The sequence below is a fragment of the Crocodylus siamensis genome, chromosome 2 (genome assembly GCF_052110815.1).
Source record: "Crocodylus siamensis isolate JL-2025a chromosome 2, ASM5211081v1, whole genome shotgun sequence".
NCBI classification, from domain to species: Eukaryota; Metazoa; Chordata; order Crocodylia; family Crocodylidae; genus Crocodylus; species Crocodylus siamensis.
Genome location: NC_143396.1, coordinates 283,468,073 through 283,494,714, shown reverse-complemented (window position 1 = coordinate 283,494,714; position 26,642 = coordinate 283,468,073). Strand labels below are relative to the sequence as shown.

The window sequence follows — 26,642 nt, the reverse complement described above, 5'->3', positions numbered from 1 at the left end:
AGGGCCAGACTCTGCCCAGCATGAACGTGCCGAGGCTTCTGCGCTGCTCCAGCAGCAAAGGAGAGCGTGGAAGTTGCGGCTCCCCAAGCTGCACAAAGGCAGACAGCCAACCTCAGCACTAGTTTTCATTCCCAGCAGAATGGGATGTCAAGAGTCTTGCTGACATGATGCTCCTTTATTCCCAGGCCTGTGCAACAACCTGGGCAGAGCAGTTACAAGCCAACAGGATGCAACAGCAATCAGCTGGCCTGCTCCACATTTGGGTAGCTGGCAAGGTAGTGGTGCACCCTGCAGACTAACTGACAGAGAGCTACCCTAGGCTTCCTCCTATCCAGATATCCTCAGCAAGCTCTCTCATATGTAAGCATCAGCCCCTTCCAGTGAGGTCAATTTATAAATCAGCATTAAGCCCCAGGTCCTCTTATGTTATCTCTGCTCAAATAAATGCTGCAATAACTGCTGGTAAGAAAAGACTAATGTCATGCATCCATTTCTCAGGTCACTTTATCAAGGTTCTTCCAGCAAAGTACAGGGTGTTTGCATACTGCCCTCACAGTATTGGTGGATACTGTTAGTAGTTATATAATGTGCACTGCTACAACCCTGAACCTATATGCCAAATACTGCATTATCCTTTCATACAAAAAGCAATATATGGGCCCATAATTACCATTTGCTTCTTAAGCATGAACTCTGATGAATGAGGCACATGATTTTAAGAGCAACCACTGAAGAGAAGTCGGTTTGTTGGCTTCTGTCTCAGCCCATTCTATTCCCAATTAAAGGGACTCTGTTCATGTGTCCAATGTTCATGGCTATATCCAATATCACTGACTGGTAGGCTGCACTAGGACTTAGGAGAACATGCTCCTGCTCTGTAGTCAGATCAGAGTTTTATAGCCTGCCTCTCAGCCCAACAAGCCTCCAGATCTCAGTATCTGGCTACATAAACATTTTATAGTATTTGAATCTATAACCAGCCTACAAGCTTCACTTACCTTGGGCAGGTCACCAGCCAACTTCTGCCTTTCATTTTGATCAATTTTAAGTTTTGATAGTGTTTCACTTAACTGTGTTTTCAGCTGTAAGATAATAAGGAAAACAGAAAGATCATTTTCAATTTGACATGCACCTCTCTGAGAATAATCCAGCATACCACCAATCACACAAGAAGGAGTAAGAGAACTAAAACTATTGTTCACAGTGGATTAGTCAACATGTGTTAGGAGATTTACAAGGAAAGATCAAAAGAAGAGCTTCGATCGATAAAGTTAAAAGCAAGGAATGAAAAATACAGAGACGAAGGCTAGAGCCAGCATGGCAACTGCAAGTGGTTTCAACTTGGAACTGCACTGCCAGGAAGAAAATGAACATCAACTTTATATAAAGCTTTCTGCATGTATTCCTATTGTACTGTTCACAAAAAAAGGCTGATGATGGACTTGATGCACAGCAAACGCTCAGAGTTTATACTGCCATCACATCCCTAGGCCAGAACAAACCACTGACTTCTCTACTGAAATGTCCTGTTTGATACAATTCAGACTGGCTTTTGGCATTTTAGTAAAGCAGAAGCTGGAAGCAGTTTGCTAACATCATGTTCAAGCGTTGAATTGCTACCAAGACACCTTTAAACTATTTGTTGTCTTTACACAGCATCATTTGGAAAACAGGTATTCCAGTCTAGAAGGATTTCTTTGTGCTGGATTGCCCCAAAATACATTCACTAAAGTCAATCATAATAACTTCAAGTGTTTCTATTGTTGATATGCCAGCAATAGCAAAGAACTTCTGCAGCACAAATGGACTGATCTTCAACATGGGCAAATTAGCTAGAAGTCTTAAGTGTGGCTGCTCAGTGCACCATGCTGTTTATTATTTTTGCCATCAGTATTTTTGGGAACCCACAGGTGATTAAAATGAACAACAGGACTGCTCCATGTGCACAATTCATGCTAAATCCATTCCTCCATATTGTATTACTCTCAAATCACTTGAATTTTTAAAGGTTGCCTGTCGCAGCACCTGAATTAAACTGATTTCTTTCTGCTCATTAGAAAAGTAATGTTGGTCTGAGGGATGCTATGAAGTTTTATCTTGTTTCTCCTTTATATACTTTACGAATTATAGTACATCATATTTTGAGATTTTACCACTTTCTCTTCCCCTGAATCTCCTGCCTGTTGTAAACCTATAGATTATTTCCAAACACATAAGGAAGTAGTGAGTTTGCCATCTCATCACATAAAAAAGAAGTGGGGAGAGCAAAGTGATAAAAACCACATGTAAGCTTCAACCAGTGTAACGCCACCTGACTGCAGGAGCTGGGTTGTCTAGGTAAGAGCTGGGATTTGTAACTGCTGAAGCTACAGACTGAAGGTTAGATGCGGCCACAAATACTTAAAAGGAGTTATAGGAGCAGCTTTGGTAGTTTCTGTCATAACAACCTATGTTTTTCTCAGAGCAAGTGGTAACAAGATCTTAAGACATACAATGTGTCTAATATTTGAGGGAAACAGACACATTTTCAACACACCTCCAGTTTCAGAGGAGGTGGATCCAGATGACGTGGTTCTTGCTAAGGAGGGTCTGAAGAAAAGTAGTGTCCAGCTAACATAATGAAAACCTAACCCATAGCATGTTCAGTATGATGTCCATAACATCACGTAAATCCTGGAAGGCTGACATGGGAATCGGATTGCTCCTTTGCTTTAAAACAGTCACCTGAATTACTAATCTCAAGTAGGCTTGGTCACTTTAACCAAATAGTTAAAGCAGGTTCAAGCTACAGAATAATATAGTAGATGCACCTGGTTAGGACTGCTCAGCATGGTATTATGGTCCAGCCTCATGCAGTTAGTGTTAGGTACGTCTCCTGGCTACACTCTATGAAGAGTGGGAGTAGGGAAAGCTCTCCATGATTTTGTCTTGGAAAGCATGAAGAAGGCCTGCTTTGTTTATGCACAGGTATATGAAAGCTTCAGTTATTCCCAGAGCTTGAATATCCACCATCCTGTGAAGTAAATGGGTATTTAAAATGAATTAATCTTCTAACTGGAAGACAAATCCTATGGAGCTACAGGTCTGGTCTGGGTTGATGAGACTCTGGTAAGAGTCAGTATTAGTTATTGGATGGAGTTTTGAACCAAAATACAAATCTGCTGCTGGTCTGTATGCCACAACACAGAATGGCTCCTCAGCTAAATTTCAGAGCAGTACAAGTGGATGGACACTAGCAAATCTAATTCATGCATGCATATCATTCTCTTCTGTGTACTCTTACACTAAAATAATGGCGGGTGCTCTCTGCTTGTATTCTGTGAGCGTGAATGGTGGTTGCGTTCCACATTTCCCAGAGCACGGTCCCCAAACTGAATTGCCCAAAAGGTGTTCCAGTCAAGCTAACAACACTACACTTGCAGCTACATTTGCCTGCATTCGTGAAACGCTGATTCTTAAAAAGTTTAAAGTATGGAAGTCTTAAGGCCTTTAGAAAAAAAACGGAGTCTTAAGAACCAGGCATGCTAGCATTAGGAGCGGACACACAAATTGTAAAAGTCAGACTACATAAATGATTGCAATGGACAAAAATACCAAGCTGAAGAAGTTAGCAGAACAGACAGGATTTGGAATGAAGTCTCCACTTAACAGGTATATTTGGAGCCTGGTTTGTGCCCAGTGGAGAAAAGCTTCTTACCAAATTTAACTCTTCATTCTGTCTTACTGCTTCAGAATATGAATCATCAAGTTTTTTCTGCAATTCAGTCAACAGATCTTTGAGCTGAAATGAAGTTTAGAGTTTTTAGGATTTGTCTCCTTATAATGCCCCTTTTTCTTCTGTTCAGTTATTAGAGTGTTCAGCTACCCTAAAGCCACAAGCATATAAAAATTCAACTCCAGCAAAGAGTTTAATCATTTGCCAACTGATTCAATATGAAAAGAAAGCAAAAGGGACAGCTGTGTCGGTGGTTTACCTCTCTGACTTCTGAAACATATGTAGATCGTTCTAGTTCTGCCTTTTCTAGTTCACTTTCCAAATGTTCTCTCTCTCTTTTAAGCTAGAAATAGGAAAACAGGTATTAAACATCAGAAAATAGCAATGAAAGGAAGCTACTTAAGTTAACCACTAAACAAAGTCTCTCCTATAAAATTCTCAAATCTTGCAGATGCACAGGACAGCTACGGTAGCTCTGCTAAGATTAAGATTAAGATTAAGTTGATCTCTGAATACAAGAGTAAAAATTCCCAAAACACAGATACACAAAAGTTCAGATCTTAAGATGAGATATAGAAACTTAACTAGGTCAGTGGTTGCAACATTTTCCAGTGATGGGCCACAATGACCCAGCTTAGGTCTGAGGTTACCTGGCACTAGGACCTGGCTGCCACTGCTACTTCTCCCCACCACCCAGCCACTACTCCCAACCCTCCCAATGACCCAATGAGCCATAGGTTGCCAGTCCCTGAGCTAGGCTGTTGAGTTTCAATAATGCCAAATTCAGACACTCAACACTTCTGGAAATTAGGCCACTCATCTAGGAGCTTAAATTTAGTCCTAAAAGCCTTGAAGTATGTGTCTACTCTAGCCAATATTGACCAACAGGTTTCACCATTTAATCCACAATACAAAACTGTTCCATTCATGAGGAAGTTTCTGAAGGTTTCGCATTTAATGTCTCAAGCAGGAAAGCTTCAAAAGAGATGAAAAATTTGAACGTACATGTTCAACTTCTTTGAGTTCTTCCTTTAATCTCTCTACCTCATGCTCCAGAGGACGCATCTGCAGTTTCCAACAGAGATGAATATATAATTTTGGGTTATCAAAGACGCCACAGTAATTCAGTTTGAAATGAAACTCTTCATAAAGCGCACATTTTGTACAGCAGTCCAAGCTCTGGATGTATGAAAGGTCTTCTCCAAAAAACATGCATTTGCCTCCCCTTCACAACGTGAAGAATTATTTGCCAGAGATATTTAGGTCCCAGATAAACAATCATTAGGCAAGCTCTAAGGCAGTTCTCTGGTTTTCATACTAAAGCAATTGCCCTTCATATTTGTTGAATAAGGAAGACAGTCTCCATTGATTAACTATAAATAGCTAAATCTTCTGGATTTAGCCATATTAAAAGACTACTACTGCAACAGATGGTAGAGCATCTATCTGCCAGCCTCTTATAAGCCTCTCAAACAAGAGGTTTATAATTCAGCTATACACACTTGCTTCAGGCCAATACCCAGGCAAACAAATTCTCCGACTAAAAGTAGTTTAGAAAGACTTTCTTTTGAAAAATTAGTTTGACCTATTTTGATTCTGAGGCAGGGAAGGAAATGTATAATGACTAAAGGCTTTTTTCCTGCTGCTTTGCTATCAACAGATCCTCTTCTTTAAATAATGTTTTAAAAAGTGGCTTGTAGGCAATTTCAACAGTAATTATAGTCCACATAATGGATTTTTAAGTACCTTTTGAAAAAATTAAAAATGTAAGTGGAGAATCTACTGTAGCTAAATCTAAACACAGAACCTCTGCTCTATACAGACTTGTAGCTATCCAAATTGACCATCTATACTTCCTTCAATCTTACGTTTGTCCAAAGTCAAAATCGGCTTTACTAGGTCAGAAGAATTCCTATATGTATTTTTGACATTGGACTTTGTCAAACAGACTCCTCAATTTGCTTCCTAGTTCCTATGTAGCATGATACACTAATTGCCTCTCCAGAAATACCTGCATCTGAAAGGTAGTTAGAAGGATGTTGCTATGTTACAGCTATGCTTTGGAGTAAAAGCCAACAATAAAAATGTTCTCACTGTGGTAGAAGTAAAACTGCCTGAAATCAAAGGATACTTAAGATTCCCTCACTCTCTAATGTCTTAGTTTAGAAGTCTCCCTTCAAAAAATGAATTACTATAGTAGGTGTTACAATGCTTAAATTTAAAGTTCTTGATGTTACAGTAAAGATACCTGATATTACATTGAACATCGATTGGCTTAACTTCACACCCCAGCAATGTCTATGCAGTTCCCTAACAAAGAAAGGCTGAAAAATATTCTAGCATTAGTCTAAGCAGCAAAAAAACCCTCCCCCCCGACAAAACCCAGGACCCTCTATTTCCAAAAGAAATGAAAGAGTCCCAAGAGAGCTCTTCAGAAATACCTGTCTAAGTTCCTTCTGCAAATCTTCAATTTTTACTTTCCATTTGCTCTCTTCCTCTTCCACACTCCTTTGTAGCCTTTGTAAGATCCCCTCCTAATACAAAAATTTTAGTTATTTTGCTAACTGTAGGAAAACAGAAGACAAACAGTCTGCAGCATCACTGGATAGAGTGACAAAGTTCCCTACCGTCTCAGCCAGGACTGCTTTATACTTCTCACACTCCAACTGCAGCATTATATGCATTTCCTCTGCTTCTTTCAGCTTCTGCTCCATAACCTGAAATGAATCCCATAGGGGTTACATCTCACTTGAGAAGTTCATAACATAAGACTTATGGTTACATTAGGATACATAATGGAACATAAACATTTTACAGGACTTCGGTTTCTATGCTTTCTTTTCCATGTTGTTAGAAATGACCACAGAGAACATTCAACTAAAGGGTCTTCCTATCCAATCTTAATCATTATGCAAGTCTACATCATAGGGCTATAGGAAACAGGTGATAAGTCACATAAACAACATCCCATTAGATCTGTATTACTGGAGTAATACACCATCTTGTCTGGGAATGCCATTTCACATATGAAGAAAAACTGCTTGTAGATGCACATTGGTACACACGGTGGAGACATTTAGGGCAGTGGGATAAGAACAGTAAAGATGTCCAAATGGATGGTAAGAATGGGAGCAATTTACTCCAAGAGGGGACAGAGTAGATGCTATATTTCAGTGTCTTTCAGGAAGAATACAGGGACTGGGAGCACTGGATGCCTGCCTTCCAATAACCACAGTTCTTGAGGATTTATTCATATAGATTCCACTCTTGGTGCCTGGGCATGCATTATTGGATTCTTTTGGCTGACAGTATCCCTCCTTGCACACCAGATGTCCTCAACCCCCTCCCAGCCCAAAGGTATAAATGGGCTGAAGGCATCTAATCACCTTTCAGCTCTTTTGCCAGTACAAAATCTGAGATGAGCAGGGTTCTGCAGGAGTGAGGTTGCAAGTTACAGGATCCATGTAGACAACACACATCAAAAACACACATACAATTACAGCAAGGTAATTAACTGGTTTCTCTTCCAAATGGATTCAGCTTTCAGAAGTTGACAAGCACTGGTCTATTTTCCTAGAGATGGGATAGAACATCAACAGAACAGCCCTACCAAAACAGTCACCTGACCTGGAAATTTATGAAAGGTGGGAGCTAAAATACCCCTATTCCTGCCCTCCAAACTTCAGAGGTGGAGACATTCCTCAAACAGGTAGCAGATGCTGCTTGAGCTCAAACATGGGTAGGTGGATCAAACCTGGCCAACTCTTAACACGTCCTTATGCAGCTAGAGATGAGCCTGCCTCCCACGACAAAAGAGCTTGTCTCTTAACGAAGGTGAAGATGATGAATAATCTGTGCGTTTCTGGGTGATTTTGTTCAGCTAACTTAAAAAGGAAGGAGTTCCCTTATAGCATCAACTGTGCGAAAATTCCCTGCTTCTCAAAAATCCAAGCAAAGCTTTGGCAAGAAATTAGGGCAACAAATAGCCTAATTCATACAGAACTCGCATAGCTGCGGGCTGTCTTCAAAGATGCATGGTAGAGAGCAGGTCACCAAGAGGGCAACCTATCAATCCTGCTAATACTACACTGAGGTCCCAAGTAGAAAGGGCCTAAAGCTGGGGGGAAAATAACCCAGCAAAACAATACCAAAGGTCTATACAAAACCTTATCATGGTAGGGCAGGCAAAAAAAAAAAAAGGTCCCAGAACAACATAAGGATAGGGCCATTAGCCAGAACCTTATGGAGGCAGTGAAAAGCCCAGGTGGTTGAGGGGTGGGGAAGGGGGAAAAGGAAGTATATATCAGATACTGCTGAACTGGGTGATATAAATGATGAAGCCCATCACAAAAACCTCATGAATCTTTCTGTATGTAGCTCTGCAAGTCAGTCAGGTCCAGAATTTCCTGCTTTGGAGCACACTGCTCTAAATGACAGATAGCGCTGATGGCTGTTCTGGGAAGCTGTCAGATAGCGCAGGTGGTGATGGGGCTATGCTGACTCATTCATCAGATGCCAGTACTCAAACTGCCTGTCACGTGCTGGGACTGTCAACTAGTTGACCTGGTCCTGTACCTGTTTCTTCAGCATACTTTGTATCCTGGGGATTTGTAGTCCTGGGGCATCAGTCCTAGTGTGTCAGGGATGAGAAAGGCACTTGGCAGGGAGCATCTGGAACAAACATGCAGCACTTGCCCTTCTGGTTTCTGACGAGCAGAGCTGTTCCCTGGACTCCCCACAGCAAGAGATGTTCTGTACACTTGAGTCTGATGATCCATTTGTAGTTGTTTGAGAACTGCCCACTGAGTTGACCTGCCAAAATGTTCAGAAGCCCAGGAAGGTGAAGTGCCAGTCATGCAACGTGCCTCCAAAGCAGAACAGCCTGACAGAGCAGAGCTGACTTGGCACCTCCTTGTCTGTTGACTGTAACACAAGTACAGCTGATCCCCTGGGGCAGGGAGACTGATCCGGTGACTTCTGAAGCACCCTTACAGCCTTATTCTCTAGGATCTGTAATACTGGTATGAGACTGTCTATCAGTACTGGTTTTGTAGATCCCCAGAGTAGCAACGCTTGTGGGTACAGGATAGGTGGCTCTGAACTGTAGGATGTTTATATGATGTCAAACTGACAAAAGGGGACCCACAGACCCTGGCAGTGAAAGCAATAATAGAATGAGACCCCTGAGCAACATCTGTCCCCAGAGTTTGGGCAGGGAAAATGACCCACTCCAAGGTTCATTCTGCCAGTTTAACAAGGAGGTGACTTGCAGAACTAAAACTGCTGTGTCTCTGCTGGGTACATATGCAGATTTCAGCCATCCAGGTAAGGGCACTTAGGTAAAATCCATAAGCCCACATGTCCCAAATGTTGGAGACACATTTTCACTGATAGTCTTGAAAAAGCAAGAAGTTGATAAGCCCTACTACTGTCTGGGCTCTTCCTAGTGGACGATTAGCTAAGCTCTCACTGACTTGGAGTCTACGGATACTTCTCTGAACTCCATTCTCAGAGCTGGAGGCAAAGGGGAGTTTTTGCTGACTTTAAGGTTGGTTGAGACAAACAGCTCTATGCTGGCTTAAGCCAAGTTGTTCACCTCTGGGTCAACCCACCTTCAATTAGAGAATTATACATAAGTAGATCTGCAAGGGTCATTTAGTCCAGCCCCCTGCTTAAGGCAGGATCCTCCCTATTCAAATCATCCCATACAATTCCTTGTCTAATCTTCCCCTAAAACAACACAAATCAACCTTCTTGCACAGCTATGAGGCATATGGCCCCAAAACACCAAGAGCAATTCATGTATGGGTGCACCTGGACTCATTGCTCTTGCTGATCAGCTATCATTACTACTGAATACTCACTGAAAACACTTGGTGCTGTGGAGAAGCTGAACACCGTGGTCCCAAAACTTTAGTCGGATTCAATTAAAAGAAAGCCATGCTATTTCATGTGGGTCAGATGGCTGAATGTTAAATAGGTGGCTCATAGGCTGAAAGCTTTGAACCAGTCCTGAGGATTTAAAGAGGGAATGATGGTTTCCATCATCACCAGGAACTTGATGTAGGGGATGAAGATGTTGAAACAAGGTTCAGGACTTCTCTTTTTAAAGTCTCATTAGAAAGATCCCTAAACAATAGAGGGGGACTGGAACTGAATAGGACACCCCTTGCCATTTAATCATGATTTCCAAAACCCACCATTTTATTTGGCAAATAAACAGTTGCCAAAAAGGGATGAAAGAGCAGGATATGCTGAGTCCTCTGGCAGTTCTGCTAGGCTCTTGTCAATAGCATTAGATCTCTGGTCTGGTGAAGCTACGAAGTCTGAGGTAAGAGATGATTTTCTAACATCTTCCACAGCTGTGTGATTGATGGCAGCCTGAAGAACAGCTGCTGGCATGACAGCTTCTTCCTTGAGACCGGAACACAAAGGCCCCAGAGGACAAAATCCCACCATGAGTCTTCAGAAATGAAGGGCCTCAACTGTTCTAGTTTTGAGAAGTTCACTGCTTCCAAAAAGGAAGACTTAAACTGATGTTAAACCACCCCAGGAGCTTAAGCCACTACAGCCTCCTTCTAATAAGACCCTTTCATTTCTTTGCTTGGGGCCGTCACTCTTGTCATCTAGTTTTAACAGGGGCAAGATGAATGTACATTTCTGTCTGCCCCGAAAGTCACAGGGATCCTCCTTAGCACAGCAACAAGTCCATGAGAAACAGCATGAATGCCAGAAGTACTCAAGGGGTCTATCTAAAACCTCTGTTTCTTTAGAAGTCCTTGAATTTTTACTGATGCAGATAAAAAGCAACTCACTGCCTCATCCAGGAAGCATGGGGAGATGGCAGCACAGGTCAGCTCATCTTGCAGCTGGTGTACTGCCTCACTATTCTCTTCTTGCCTCTCCCATAGCTGAAGCTAACTCATCCCAGACAAGCATGCTGGCTCAACCCATCTTCAGAGACAGCATCAAGTGAACTGATACTGCAGAAGCGATCTACACCAAGGGGAAGGTAGCCTGGTTCCAACCACTCTGTGCCACAATAGGCAGTTTTACTGAATGGTGCGTGTGCCACCTTGGAGGACGTGGTAGGTCGTCTCCAGGCTTCTGGTCATTGGAAGACCGAGGCTGAAATAGTTCACACTATTCTCGTCTCAAATGGTCAGACACTGGAGACAAGCCTATAGCTTGACTCATCCTTACAGCAGCTCTTTTCTGGCCCAGTACAGCACACCTATGCAGAGGCATGTTCCTATTCACAGGCTGCTAAGTAGAAGAGACCCAGGGGCTGCTAGCAAGTTGGAAGCTGCCATGACACCAACAAATGAAGAGCAACCAGATAGCTGAAGCTGGGGTGCAAGTCTTCCTCTCGGTGTCTGAAGTGGTTTGCTCAAGGAGCAACAGCCTCAGGCAAGCTTCTACAGCTCTTAGAGGACACAAGAGTGATGAACAGATCACCACCCCAGGATGTGCTCCCCTCCCCAAGACATAGTAGACATTAGGAACTTCCAATGTCATGCTGGCAGGCACATCCCACAAGTGACAAGTCCCACAGATCTAGCTTCTACCATGATGCAAGTAAATGCCTGTACAGGGTGTTTGTTAAGACAGGGGCTGTTAATTACTCATCAGCAAAAAAGTCCTAATCAATACCAACACAGAGGACATCCAGACACTTATTCGCCACAGGATGCAAGGAGGAACTGAGAGACTGTTGAGGGTTTTCAGTTTCCACATACCCTACCACGAGATTTGAACCTCACAAGCACAAGCCAAGGAGTAATCCTTAAGTTTAATACCAAAAAATACATCATGCACAGCAAGTCTGGCACAAACTATACTGACCTTAACCTCCTCTGACCCTGAACACTCCCTCAAATATTCTCTTGCTGTCTTTTCAAACCTATGGATCCAGTCACCATGGCTCTGTTGGAGAAAAATGCATTTGGTTACAGACACCGACAATTTAACATCTTGATGAGCATTTCTTTAAGAACTTTTGTTTCCTAACTGCAGGATTGTGGGGTAGATTTTAAGAATATAAAGGTCCGAGTGCTAATGTGCTAAACTCCAGTTTGAAAGGAATTACATACCTAGCACCAAGTACTTAACCAAACACAACTGACTTCCAGTGAGTAACAGTTCAAGGGGATGAAGTACCACCCCAAAAAAATTATGAGGACTGGGAACTAATAAAGCTTGACCTCAGCGCTGAAATTTATCTATAACCATGGGGACATTGCAATGAGTATGCAAAGACCTGGAAATAACTGTGTTTTGAATGTACTCATATGTGTAAGTTGACCGACTGTAAGTATAACTCAAATATTCTCTTGATGAGTTAGACCTAATCATTATACTTTAATTAAAGTCAGAATTAAGTAGTCTTCAATTGTTTAGCCAAAGTGTTTAAAACAGACTACAGACTTCATGAACAAGATATAGTGCCATTCTGCAACCTTAATTTCTCTGTTATCTTCTAAACATGTAGAGATTGACTCAAGGACAGTATATTACTCTTCCATACTTTTGAATATATTATGGAAGAAAAGCAATTTCTTTGTGCGCGTTATAAACCCCTCTAGATAGAGCTTTTTAAAAGAAATAAGCCTATCTACAAGGGCTAAATATGTTTAGCCTGCCTGGAAAAGTCAAGCCAATAATTATATTGAAACCTTTTGCCCATTACTATAGTAAAAAAGTGACCCACTGCACTAGACAGTAGATTAAGACACAATACCTGCCCTTAAAAGTTAACAACCTTGGTTAATGACCAAACATAACAAGGCAAATGAAATAGATGGAAGGGAGGACGGATAAGGCACCAACAACAGATGGATTTTTAGCATTAGTAGCTGTTTGTACCACCTGCCCGTCCATTACCAGTGGCCAGGAAGGCAACTACAAATTGAATGTGCACCATGGAGCACATGTATTTCCACTGTAAGCTCTTTGGAGGCAGGGAGTCTAGAGCAATGGGGTCCTTAGCCCATGATCAGGGCTCCAAGTAACACAGCTGTGCATCTTACCAAGTTGGAAGGAAGAGACACCTTCGGAAAGAGTTTCTGCAGCAATTCTCTGGTCTCCATCTCAGCTGCCTCCATGTACTGCTGCCTTTCCTAAATGGAGAGAAATGGCTCAGATGAAACTGGCACTACCTTTTTCCACAGGCATGCCTGTATTTTTATAGGCCTACAATACTTCATCTAACCCAGGGCTTCATTTCAGCCTAACAAAGACTCCATGATATCAACTACCAGCATTTTTCTGATGCTAAATTAGTTCAGAACTTGGCCTTTGTATCACTTACCATATTCCTTCAAATATGAAATTGAATGTGAGAAAATTTGGGTCAATTTAAGGATAAAACACCCAAGAAATCTCTATAGAGAGTACATAAGAGCCTTTAACTGTAATTAAGACCCAGAGCCATTTTTAGAAGAAATATTGAGCTTTAAAAAGTTCATCATATTCAAAGGAATCTGGTATTCTTTTGTCATCAAAGTTCACCTCCAACCTAAAGCATTCCTGAGGAAATGTTATACTATCACTCAATAATCCTCTTACAGCAAAAACCATGCTACATGGAGTAAACGCATTCACAGATTACATTCTCAAATCAGTGATAAATTAAGCGATATCTAAACAGTTAATAAACATTTCAACTGAATATTGAATCAATATTGGTTCCGATCACATTTTACTTTAACGTCTCTACACACCATACTTCCCACAGACCCTCTAATTTAGGACTAAAGCCGAAAAAAGGAAACTGTGTTAATGCACATTTGAACCAGGCCAAGAAAGCATGATTGTCTTTTTTAATGATCACTTCACAGCACTTGCCAGGGAAATCCTTATGCCATCCTTCCAAGAGCCCCAGATGAAATGGAAAATAATTATTAGAGCTGTGTGAGGTTTTGCGGGCTTCTTAGGCATCGCTCAGCAAATTTACACACATAGGAAGCAGCTGATGGACACCACCCAGTTACTATGGGGCATGTTTAAAAACAGGACTATCCACAAAACATTCAGTTTTCCTGCTTGCAGCACATGGCCATTCAGCCAGCTCAGACTCCTCTTCACTGGAGGCTCCAGTTCACTTTTAAATAAGGCAAAATCCTCTACCCCGTGCTGATGGCAGTTTCTGGGAAGCAAACCTCAACACGAACACTATTGTCCTGCAATCGGCCATAGACATTACCAAGCCTCCTGTTCTGGAGTTACTCGGCTGGAAGTGTCATCTGTGGCATTAGGAAGTTGAGATCCAGAGAGATAAAAGATGGGAGACATTAGGCTGTGAAGCTATAGGGTTAAAATGGGTTAGTTTTCAACAGTATAAGCTCCATCAATGAGCTGCAAGAGCCTGCTTAAGAAAGAAAACAAGCATTTAGCTGTAGCAAGCAGCAGCTACACAAGCATCCTCTTGAGAGTGGGCTAAGCAGAGGGCATTTAAGCTTTCTTTTAAGACATGGACAACTCCCAATGACTATTTCCCCCCCTTACTCTGGCTCCCTAAGCTTTTCTTTAAAGCCAGCTCCTTGCATTATTTTGATGCTACATGATTTGTGCAAAGTTAGTATAAGTGAGGCCATGTATTAAGAAACAAACAACTTTGGGAACAATTCATTCAAAATCCCATGGCTTCATTCATCATGTTTGGTTCATCAGGGCCTGGACAGCTTCCTATGCTTTCAAGATCAGGCTTTCCAAACTAACTTTGGTAGAATAATAAATTGTTTATTGGGAAATTCCTCAAAATAATCAAGTAGTTCCTCTTCACTAAGCTACTAAAGCTTAAAGCAAGGCAAAAGCCCACTAGCAGTTCAATCACTAGCATCAAACAACCTTATTTTCTGGAACCCACCATGAAAGGAAAGATTCACAACAGCTCTAACAATTATGCAAACAAAACAAAATCAGCATGCCCATAACTTAAGAAAAATAACAGACAAGAAGCAGCAGAAGTGAAAGTATATGAATGATCACTCAGAACAGACTTTTCTATATAAAATTGCAGTAAAAGTTAAATGCTTCATTTGGATTTAAAAAACCAGCTGCAGAATTGTTTGTAGCTTAATGCATCGTTTCTAGCAGTTAACATTACAACCTTGGCAGTCTTGTTCACTCTGTCCTGCAGCAATTTTTCAGTTGATGCCAATGCTTCCATTGCTTTCCAGTTTTTCTCCCGAAGGTCCTAATCGTTTTTAGAAAGAATGATTTCAGTTCAGCCAATACTCAAACTGTTTCTGCTTTTACTTCAGAGACAGAGATTTTGCATTCCATTCAGTAATTTGCATTTAAATGCTGGTTACTGCAAGATGATTTTTGCTGGGCAAGATGAGGTACACTAGCAAAAACAAGTGGGATGTTTAAGAGTTTGAATGAAAAAGCAAAATGCCAATTCTCCCCACACCGTCCTCAGAACTATATCAAGTGTTATTGTGTTAACAAGCATATCATTATTATGTTGGCCACCCCCACACTTTGACTGCACTTGTAAGAAGAAAGAGAAAAGTATTCAGAAGTAGTGAGGAACACAGACACCAAACCACAGATTACACAGAGTGTTAGGTATGTTGAGCTGTATACTCTGAAATGGACCCAAATAGACAGAGAGGTGTGCGTTTAAGCCCCAGCCTTGCAAATAGATCTGACTGGGCAGACCCCTGCACCCAAGCACAACTCGACTGAAGCCAAAGCCAGTGGGTGTCTGTGTGGATACAAAGGTTAGAGCCTCACTTCACAGCAGTACCCAGCAGAGCTGCTCTCTGTTACACTGAGTTACCAAGAACTGTGGCCCTCCTCTAAGATTCCTGTTTTGCCAGAGTGATGAGCACTTTACAAAGGTCTGCTGGGGAACAACACAGGAACTTGCTGTACTCTTGCATCTTTCTTGGCAAGGTCATCAAACGTGTGCTCCACAAGATGTTGCCAGGCAAATTTGCAGTTCCAAGGTGGAGGTGGCAAACTAGATTTAAAAATACTATACTCCACTTCCATTTTCTGGAAAGGGGTATGGGCACTGTGTGGGTAGACTGTGGGTGTTTGAGAATTTGACTTCTCCAGCTGCCTAACCAGCAAAAAACTGGACTTAAGACTACCACACATTCTAGCTGCAACATAAAAGAGGCCTGAAAAACTAGACATTGTACATACCACATTTTTTGCAGGAAACATCTATTAACTTGAGTCTCCCAACAGCAATGCTGCTGCTTACAAAACAGGAAGAGCACTCTAGATATAACGTGCAGGGGACAGTGAGCTTTTGAACCTAAAGGTTTAACCATTGCCCCAACACTGGGCAGACAACGAACAGATTCCTACATACTATTTCACCATCTACATAGGTTTAGTATATTCATACTCTCCTCCTAACAATCATCTAAAAATCCCATAACTCTGTCCATCCTTCATTCTTGCAACATCTGTAAAGCCTCTTATCCTTCAGTCTGGGACAAATTATGTTTTCTGTGGAAGTTACTTGCATCTTCTTGGGCATACACCTAGTACATATCACTTTGGACACCCATCAATTGATCAATACAGCACCACTGATAGCTGCCATGAAAGGGCTGCTACCTCCTCATAAGCTCTTACTGCAAAAGTGGGAGAAGATGCGTCTGGAAGTGGGGTAAGTCAGGTCTCAGCATCACAAACAGAATGCCCCTTATTGGATTTTAAGTAAACTGGATACAAATGAGATGCGCGCCACCCGAGTTAAAGATTAGATTTCAGAGCACAGTTAACCAGGTTAAAAATTAAGTGTGAATATTTGCCATTAAATCTGCTCTCCAGCAATTTTTCCCTGCCCATCGAATCAGTGACTGGACAAAGAATTAACCAAGTGTTAGGCAAGGGTAGATAATTCAGTCCCAAGAGAAAAAGGAAAAGGGAGTGTAATCAAGCATGTGACATGGTATAATGGCAAAGTGGAGTTACTGGCTTGGCATCAGAATACTGGTCACAGTGTAGCTGTGTACATACAGATATAGTCCTCAAGTTTACAAAGAATTTCCTTACATTGTTCTTTTTCCTCTGTTGCTCAACAGCATTGCCCAAAAACGCTAGCTCATTTCGGAGACTGGTAAGTTCGGTCTCTTTTCCTGCAATACTGAATTAGCACAAGAGTCACAAGCAAGTTGGGAGGCAGTTGCATACAAGACTATATTTAGACTATGACACAGAGACTTCCTTCCAAACCTAAGCTCTGCCAAGGCAGGTTCATGGAGCCTGTCCATAAACCTGGACTTGTCCACTTAACATGCTCAATTTCTACTGCTTTCTGGCCTGTGGGATTTCTTTGCTTACATAGGTGTTTATCTGTAGGTTCACTACTTACTAATCACCACATAAAGGCTCTGCTTTCTAGCTGGATAGATCATCATTAACACACGCCACTAATTTGCACAAAGACACAATCAGGTGTTATTGTCTGAATGAGGATGCAAATTTTCAGCTGCCACTCCTGACTCCACAAGCCATCCAGACTGATTGGAGAAAAAAAGCCGGCGGGTTTTAACACATCCAAAGGAAAAGCTTGTGAAAGTTGATGCAGACAGGCCTGGCCTACGCTCTGCAGTTTTTAACATGTTTCATTTCTACCTTGGAACACCCTGACATTCCTAATGTTATCCATCACCGAGATCTTCCTGAGCACAAACTGTCTCACAACATGTAAAAGAATCTACTGCAAGGCAGTGATTACCCAACAATTACCATTTTTGGAAACTTAAATGTTAAGTCTCGGTTCCAGGCATGAAGCTTTACCTATGAACCTGGAGTGCATGTAAACTGAGCTAGAAGTGTCTTGCTTCCATTATGTTCTCAGCAGAGATTTGGCGCAAGACACAGCTAAGGACTATGATTCAGAAATACAAGTGTGCAGCTAAACTTCACTAAGAAATACAACTCATGTAAGCTGATATTCTGGGGAAGCATCTGCTTTTACTTGGGCCAAGTTTTTCATACAGTAATTGAAGTGACGTGTATTAACGTTACTAGCCTTTAGATTTCTGGCAATACTTACACTTGCAGCAGCTCTTCACTTTGGACAGTCAGAGATGCCTACAAACAGATCAGAAAAGAATTAAAAACAGATGAACAACAGCTGGTTGTATTGCAGAGAATGTGCCTGGCTTTGTTAATTGGTGCTTCCTGCCACACTAAGCCCTTTCAGGGCATCCAGTTGTCTTTGCCCAGCCAGTTGGCAACTGTAATTTGCAGCCTCAAGGGCAAAGAGTGGGAGGCAAGACTGTGGTAGGTAAGAGTCTAAATCTGGAGTGAAGGCCTAGGAAATAAAAGGGAAAGTAGGAAGAAAGACCCAGGACCCAACAATTTTGTTAGTTGGATGCATTTCTAATGTCACTTCCATCCATTGTTCTGGACTGAACCTAGCTGAAAGTATGGTGACTCCCCTGACAAGCATGCAACATGACAGAGCCCGGGGAACCACACCCATCAGCGTCAGCTAACAGAGGTGAAGGCGTACCTGTTTACAGTTCTCTTGCTTTAATTCTTGAATTTGAACTTTGAACAGTTCATTCTCTTTTGCTACATCCTGCAGAGAGAGAGAGAACCAGGTCACACACATGCACAGGCAGGCACTCCCCATTTATTGCACTGGGCACCTCCATACTAAAACATCACCTGCAACTGTTTTACTTTGCTTGCGATTTCTCTCCCCCTTTCTTCTAACAAAGCTTCCATCCTCTTCACCTGTTCTTCCTTCCCCTTCAGCCTGCACAGTTCATTTGGAAAACAAACACATTCTGATTAATAAATAAGTCACTTAGTGTTGATACTCTAGGTGTTGCTGAGTTTGCAGCAGTGATCAAATTAAACCTGCACAACCACAGTTGCCACAGGAGGCCAGTCTGGAGAGAACCAGGCAGCTATGCAATGGCTTCTGCACCAAGGAAGATGAAAATAGCACCAGCTGCAACAGCATGTGCTGCACGCATGTCCCTGAAGCCTCAGGCATTAGACAGCAAGTTCATTTAGTCATTAATTACCAAGACAGTATTCGAACCAGATAGAAAATGAACTGCTAATGCCCACAACCAATCCTCCCAGCCAACTGGTTTCAATTAAATCTGGCCTCTGTGCTGGCAGTGTGGAAATCTGAGCATGGCCCATGGGCAGGTAGACAGATTTCCTTCCCCCAGCCCTGAGGGGAATGGCCAAGAACAAGGCTCTGGATGATAACCCCATTTATCTGTTGGTGGGATCAAGATGCAGGAGGCAAGGTCTCTCCAGAAAGACCAGTCAGATGACACACGTTCACCCATCTGAATCCAAGGCTTTTAAAATCAGCCGCCTCTGAAATGCACACGTTCATTATCCATCTTAATATTAGACAACATTATCACAAGTAATGAGATTAAAATTACATTGACAATGGAGAACACAGTAATATCCCTTTACAAGACAGGGACCAGAGTGCTACTGCCTTAGAATGAACCTTAAGGCTTTATACTAGCCATCTGCATCTCTTGCCATCTCTCAAGTTGCATAGACTCAGGACACTGTCAAAGATAAACCACTTGATATACTTAATGAATGGTAGAGAGGAAAGCAACTGAAAAGCAGGAGCACTGATCACAAAGTAGATACAAGCAGTATGGATAGATTTTGGTGCAGGAAAAGGAATCCTTTAGGATCTCCTCTTTTCTGCTCTGGGTATGCATTGCTATTATTTAGTCAGGCCAATCAGACAAGCAGGCATTTGTTGTTCTAGGAGGCAGTGGGTAGGCTGCCTGATGCATTGCCATCAGCACCAATTCCTGTTATAGCCAACAGAAATCCCACAGCAAAAGGCACAGCAGAGAACATTTCTGGCTATCCATACTCACAGGTTTTCCAGATCCTGGGCTTGTGATGCAGCTGAAACCTTAAAAAAGAGAGGAGATGTTTGGATCTGTTGCAATAACAGAAAAGGGTTCAAACTAACAGTGAGCATTTATATTACAAGGGACGCGTGGTCTGAACAAGTGGCACCACCACCAGACCAGATGTGTTTTAGGTCAGTTACATTCAGTAAGTTACACTGCTCTAATTGCGCACTGGAGTGCATTGCAGCAAACTGCAAACATGCACATCTGATGCCAGCTGGCCTAAAATCTGCACTCCCATTTCCATCACATTCACCCATGGGTAGGATAAGTTCCTCTATGGCCAACTGCCCAACTTACGATGTGGAAAGAATTCATCTTTAGCACCACTTCTTGCGCCCCAGAAAACATGAACTAGCTCCCACATGAATGTACCCTTTCAGCCTGAAGAGCTCCACTTCATCCCTGAGGACAGGCCACTGCCTGCCCTTGAGTCTAACAATGGGGACAGCCTTCCAGCCAAACAACTTCTGTGGCAGATCAAAGGGGAGAGGCCCAGACTATAGAGACAAACACTGAAGGGCAGCTGGAGAATGATTCTAGAGAGAGAGCTCAGATGGCAGCCTGACCCACTTAAACAGCAAGCAGTTACCTCCTGCAATAGCTGAGGCCATGAAGTGCCCTGCCTAGGGCTACCTTTGCAGATCACTTTACTGCAATCCAGCCTAGAGGTGTGAAAAAACAGGGATTAACAGCAGTGAAGTCATAAAGGCTTCAGGCCACTGTTACCATCCCTACTGGTGTTCTTCCTGAGAGCATATATCAATGGAGCATCATGAAAATACTCCCTCAGTCTGTTATTTTTATATCTTTGCCTTTGTTCAAAACCCCCGAGCCAGAAGGCATGCCCATGTACCCCTTTTCGCACCAGTTGACTGGACAGAAATTAAGCCAAGACAAAGCTCTGAAACAGGCCAGGGTAGAGGCAAAAAAAAAAAATCTGGTTCAGGTGAAAAAAAGTAGTAAAAAAAACCCCAAAACAAAACAAACAAAACACACCCAACAATCAACACAAAAACCCTAGCTGTTGCCACATGATCCCTCTCTGCCGGCGGCAATACCTGCTGTAGATGTTGCAAGTTCCGTTGTTCTAGCTCCTGAACTTTACTGGTCAGTTGTGCAATGGTATTCTGCTGGCCCTTGGGATAGAAAAACAAAGGAGATGAGTGCATGGTGTGTATTTAAGTTCTGTGTTTAGATTTAGATGCTTTTCACTGGATAACAAAAAAAGAAAAAGAAGTTTACCTGCAACCATTCTGCTTTCTTGGCAATCTCTTTCTGCTTCTCTTCCAATAAGGCCTCCATAGTTCTCATGTGTTCATCTTTCCCCTTCAGTCTGTACCATTATGACAAAAAAAGCTTTTATCATCTGGAAGAAACCTAGAACTTTGCAATAAAGTACAAACAAGAGTGGCTGGCATGACCAAAGGCTCCACCGCTGCTTGCCAGAGGAAGATAAATGTGTGAGAACTCTTCAGTTCACACTACTGTAGCAGGCAGACTGAAAGGTGCCCTTGGATCTATGGCTCAGCTCATGATATCAAAGAGGGCAAAGTCTGCACTGCAGGGATTCCACATACGTTCTTTCTCCTTGCAAAACGTATTCTGCCAACACCTTTCAGCCTGAGAAGGGTGGAGACAAAACAGCCTAAGATATTTATAACCTATTTCTCCAGTAATACAGAATAGATAGCAGCCGCATAGGTGTCCCGTGCTGTCCTGCCAACATGCTTTCAGTCTTGAATGCATCATTTATGGAGCCCACACTCTAGATGTGCGCCCACTCCACAATAGACAGCCTTACTGCCGTTTCAGCAGAAGCACACAAGGGTGACTATGTGCATAAAACAAGGTCACATGGCCACTAGGAATGGAGTAAATACCACTCGCTCATTTCACACAGACCAGAAGAGACAAACAAGAACATTTCAACTCCAATCACATCAGAGCATGGAAGGAAAGAGGATGATTGAACAGACTGGGCACTGCTGTTAGCAGCCATACTTACAGAATCTGAAGGTCCTTGACTTGTGAAGCAAACGACACCTAAAGACAACATTCAGGAATTGAATCACTCCAAAAGCAGTACAGACTACCCATGTCAAATAGGTAAGAGACATCAACTATTCATATCGCTTTGGGACAAAGCTTGGGAAGATGAGACCACTAGAAACTGTTCAAATGGGCACTAACGCTGTAAACCCAAAATGCAGGTTGGGGGGCAAGGAGGGAAGCGAAAAGTTTACAAAATGAATGATTTCACTACTTAATGTTAATGCATTTCAATCACCCCCTGGAGCACAGTAAGAGAAAAAGCCCCACATACAGCACTGTCACAGTGCTACCATTTAAGTCTCTGTTGTGAGAACAAACACCAAACAGAGCACTTAGCTTTCTGTGGGGTGGAGGGGAAAGATAAACCTGAGAGGGAATGCTCCTTCTGAACGCTATACAAAACCAAATCAGTTTTTGGCCCATGATCCAAGGTGGAGGAGACCTAGAAAGCAACTTGCCAGCTCAAGCCTACTGACTCCAGTAGGGGATACTGTGCCCAACCCCATGTGCCCTTATATTATTTTTGTCTAATATAGAAAAAACCCCAATGTTTGCTCCCCTTCACAAGGCTAAAAAAGGTAAAGTACATACACAGAGGCTCTGGACAGTTTACATAAGGGCTAGTTACTGTGTAGAGCAAGCTACGCTTCAGAGCCAACCACTGTGGGGAGTTTCAGTCCTTTCAGTGCCAGCATGAACAGAGGGTAGCCAAAACAGTTCATTTGCATTCTCCCACTACTGCCCCACAGAGAACCAGTAACTTCAAAGTCTCCCAAAAGTCTATTGGCTTGTGGTAGCCAAGGACTGCATATGCACAAATATGGGGTCCTAGAGCACCACTTCATGGAGTACGTATCCCTATCATATGGCTCTCAGGACACTGCTACTGTGCAGTACATTAACACAGGGCACCAACACACCAGAGGGAGTTGAGGAAAAATGAGACTGTCAGGACTTGGAAAGACTGATATAGGAGAAAAGGTAACAGTAGAGAAGTGTGTATAAACAAAAAGGAAAAATCCCAAAGTGAGCACCAAAGGGAAGAGATGAAGAAAGAAGAGCCTATTAGGCTGTCACTAGAACTAAAGGGAGGGGAAAAAAAAAAGAAAAAAAAAAATCAAGAAAAGGGAAATACAGGCAAAAAATATCAAGCAAGCTTCCTGATAGGACACTGTGTGGGACAACAGGCATTAGATAAAACTGTGACATCTAGCCCCATTTGCCATCATTTCCTGCATCTGGAGTGATAACTCACTCTTTAAAAGACTTCTTTAGCTGCTAGATAAGGTTGGTCCATTTATCTGGAAAGCAAATGTAAAGGACAGACCCTCTGGCCCTAGAGAGGAAGAAGATAATTGACTGAGGGAAGAGACTTAGCCAGTTTGTTCACAGCTGCCGCAAAAGGACAATAAGTCCCCCTCCCATTTGTGGTCAGACAGGAACTGCCCAATGGAGCACTAGAGGGCACCATGGCACCACTACAAGACTGGTGCACAACCACTCCAGCTGAAACAAGTGGTTCAGACTCTGAGTTACGGAAGCTCAGGCCAAGGCTCTCACTTGAGCCCAAATTCTGGGGTCTCTGGAAGATGCCATAGTAGATGAAGCAAAATTGTACCTGCTATAAATTTATCCCCACCATAAGAACATGCTTCACTCGGTGACAATCCCCAGTAAAATAGAAAACATGTACTAGGAACAGAAATGCTAATAAGCAAAGCATCAACTTCAAAGCTGTCTCATTTCTGCCTCTTAGGAATTTTACCTGTTTTTCCATCTCAAGCTTGGAATTTCCTATTTCTTCTTTCAGAGTCTCTATTTCCTGTGCCAAAGCCTTTTCAAGGACAAAACAGACAGGATTGGACAATGGAAACACAAAACACCACAAAAATGGATGCTAAAAAAGTCAACTACTATCAAATGCAGTGTAAGGACAAATAGGTGGAAGTCAGTGGTATAGACACACACAGGCACACAGTGCTACTTCAGCAGTACCTGAACTGTCTTCTCCTTGTTTGCAACTTTGAGGATTTCAGCCTGCAGGAGTTCTTCCACTGATTTTATCTTTCCATCCTTCTCATGGATTCTTAACAAAAAGGAAAAAAAGCATCAAAAGTGAGCTGAACTACAGTATCCCAACTTCATTAATATTAACTTAACAGTAGCTCTGCGGAGCTCTAACTGGCCCCAGCACACTATGTGCTGTCCAAATGTTAACGATATTCTGCAACAGAAGTTGAGATTCCAAGTTTGAAAACCAACACAAATGATAGGGCAAAGCCAAGGTGCCACTAAAGGAAGATATATGGGCTAGCATAGCACAAGTTCAAGTTTGAGTAACTAGTTGCGTACAGTTGGTAGGTACCTGGCTTGGGTTGTTAGATAAAATCAGAAGCTGCTCTACTAGACTGTTCCTGGCCCAGCTTCAGATACAAAGTTCTCGCAAACACTCCAAAATACTTACAGCTGTATTTTCCTTAAATTATATGTTCAGAAAACAGGCATGCTCTTTTTAGAGAGCACATTACAGCACCAGTCAAAAATTTTAACAAATATCATGTCTAATTCCAGCTCTTTGGCTCAAGGACAGGTGTAGAAACCTCACAGCCTTGGTTGGCAACACTAAAGCGGCTTTTACTGCAATCAGCTCCATACGAACTTAATTCAGTAAACAGGTTACTACATTTTCCAAAGCATTGGTTTAGCTTGATGCACTGTGCAGAGCCAACCATGCACACACTATCTTCCAGTTAAAAGTGAACGCTAAGAGGAGGGAGAGCAAAACCAGTTTGGAAACAGGAGGGGCAAGGTTAACCTCAGAGACAGATTAAAAATGCTTACGTTTTCTGAAGTTCTTCCACCAATGGCTGGAAAGAAAGTAATGCAAAATCAAATTATTTCAGAAAGACTGAAAAATTCAAATGTTACAGATGGCAGTGGGGAGGGGTAGGAATAGCAAGCTCAGGATCTGGTTAAGTGGGACAGAAAACACTGAAGTCTCTAGACAACTGGTTTAAGATCTGGGCTTGGAGTTTTTAGCAGCTCAAAGGATTTGCCATGCAATGGGCATTGGGAAGTATCTGTGAAATTAACCCAGAGATCTCAGCTGGGTCTTCACAACACAGAGCCGTTACTGCAGCAGGCTCATCGATAACCTTCCCCCGAGCTCTCAACTGGCCAGGCACGGTCAAGCTATGGCCTTGGTTAAGAGATGCAATTAAAAGCGTATGTCAATAACTGACTCAGCATCTGACTCTCCCTAGGCCTTAAGCTGCCAGTACATTGTACAAAGCATAGACTGTGGCATTCCCAGTGCAATCAAGAATTCTGTATCCAAGTGCAGGTCACACTGCTTTGTAAGTGAGCAGCATTAAAAATCAAGATGTGCAGTAAGAAAAGGACTGATTAAGTGCACTGACGATCATTGCTAGATTAAGCGTATTGAGCGTAAACTGTCTGCATGAGCTTTGGGAAGGACTTAGGTGGAAGTTCATGTGCAGGGGAGAACAAGAGGCAGAAAGACTCCTTTGATGCCCGGTTTAATTAGCTGGAATGCACTGCATTTGTTGTTCTTTTTTTGTAAGTACTGCAACTTTTAGCACCTTTTGTAAGGACTACACTTTACCTATTAAAGCAAGGAAGACTCAGGACAGATACTGTATGCTTATAACAATTCAAAATGTGACGAAAAGCATAAGTGTATTTGTATAGCGGGGCAGGCAGTTATTCTGGGCGGAGGGCCGCTTACTGAACTTTGGCAAGCCAAAGGCCGCGTGACAGGCAGCTGGGGGCAGCTAAATATTAATTTTCTAAATTTCTTAGGGGCCCCATGGGCCAGATAGAATGGCCTGGTGGGCTGCATCCAGCCCGCGGGCTGCATCTTGCCACCCCTGTTGTATAGGCTCCCCTGCCAGGAATTTTTGACATTAGAAGAAAAGTGCGTTGCCATAGGTTGCTGTGGTAGAGGCTAGTGTCATTAAGCAAGCAGATCAATGGTCTGAAGAGTAAGGATGACAACTCGTAAACATATACGGGCCCAAAAGATGCATTAAAAGAACATTAATGTTGAATTCGTGCAAATCAGATGTCACCATAATACTTAAGCAGGTGGCATCCAAAGGCAACCTCAAACTGAGCATTTCCCAATAGCCAACCACTTGACTATGCAACTTTAGTATTTCAGTTTGCACTTTTTGTTTACACCGGGATTTAGAAAAATCCATCAAATAAACAGGCAGCAGCATTGGAAACTGCAGATCCACCACCAGATTTCTGCCTTGTGAGCTCATGGACCAACTGACACAGCTTCATCTGCTACATCAGCAGTTCCAGCCTTTCTGAACTTGCAGGTCCACTTCCAGCCAACTTGCTTACAAAGCCCACTTACAGGGCAAAAACAGTTTTCCCGGCTGAATGTTTGGGGAGCACACAGCCCCGGCTAATTCTTTGGGTAACAATCCCTTGTAGGGACACTACTCTTCTTGAAACGCCAGAGCAGAGTCACTTTGCTGGCCAATTTCAGACAAGGCATTTCCAAACCTTCAGAGCATTTGGCAGTCCAACCATAACATCTGTCACTCTGCACGGGACATGCATTCCCTAAAATTAAAAAAAATAAATAAAAAAATTACCTGATCCAGCTGCTGACTCTGCAGATTTTGAACCTCGTTTTTCAAGGATGAATTTTCTGTTCTCAGTACCTTATTAAAGGAGAACACAGTGACAAAATGCAGATAAGACAAGATAGAATATTTTTTAATTTACCCTTCTTCAGGAGAGAAGAATGACTGACTAATGAAAACCAGCATTTCCTTGTAAAAATGTTGTCCGTCTCAGATCCATTCCCATTTAAAGTGTAAGAATCTCAGAAATTAGAGATGGAAGAGACTATCCAGAACCTCTCCCCAACCCCACAAAGGATAAAATCATTGGGGGGGGGGGGAGGAATTAGCATACATTTGAATTTTGGTCAATTCTTA

The 26,642-nt window shown here is 42.4% G+C and overlaps 1 protein-coding gene across 13 annotated transcripts in view; it reads right to left on the bottom strand.

Moving 5' to 3' along the window:
- KTN1 (kinectin 1) overlaps positions 1-26,642 on the bottom strand; it is a 97,505-nt gene that overhangs the window by 9,287 nt on the left and 61,576 nt on the right. For 3 of the 13 annotated variants that reach the window (XM_090034250.1, XM_090034248.1, XM_090034249.1), the window contains exons 21-41: positions 26,295-26,363; positions 24,505-24,530; positions 23,659-23,749; positions 23,429-23,497; positions 21,617-21,654; positions 20,854-20,944; positions 20,670-20,747; positions 19,570-19,607; positions 18,365-18,455; positions 18,207-18,275; positions 17,745-17,782; positions 16,739-16,829; positions 14,826-14,912; positions 12,745-12,834; positions 11,561-11,641; positions 6,343-6,432; positions 6,157-6,249; positions 4,721-4,780; positions 3,975-4,058; positions 3,698-3,781; positions 999-1,082 (exon numbers count right to left, since the gene is read on the bottom strand). In XM_090034250.1, the coding sequence (XP_089890376.1) occupies positions 999-1,082; positions 3,698-3,781; positions 3,975-4,058; positions 4,721-4,780; positions 6,157-6,249; positions 6,343-6,432; positions 11,561-11,641; positions 12,745-12,834; positions 14,826-14,912; positions 16,739-16,829; positions 17,745-17,782; positions 18,207-18,275; positions 18,365-18,455; positions 19,570-19,607; positions 20,670-20,747; positions 20,854-20,944; positions 21,617-21,654; positions 23,429-23,497; positions 23,659-23,749; positions 24,505-24,530; positions 26,295-26,363 (1,542 nt within the window). The remainder of the gene's footprint in view (positions 1-998; positions 1,083-3,697; positions 3,782-3,974; positions 4,059-4,720; positions 4,781-6,156; positions 6,250-6,342; positions 6,433-11,560; positions 11,642-12,744; positions 12,835-14,825; positions 14,913-16,738; positions 16,830-17,744; positions 17,783-18,206; positions 18,276-18,364; positions 18,456-19,569; positions 19,608-20,669; positions 20,748-20,853; positions 20,945-21,616; positions 21,655-23,428; positions 23,498-23,658; positions 23,750-24,504; positions 24,531-26,294; positions 26,364-26,642) is intronic. The other 10 variants (XM_090034252.1, XM_090034255.1, XM_090034253.1 and 7 more) reach the window with 7 other exon arrangements.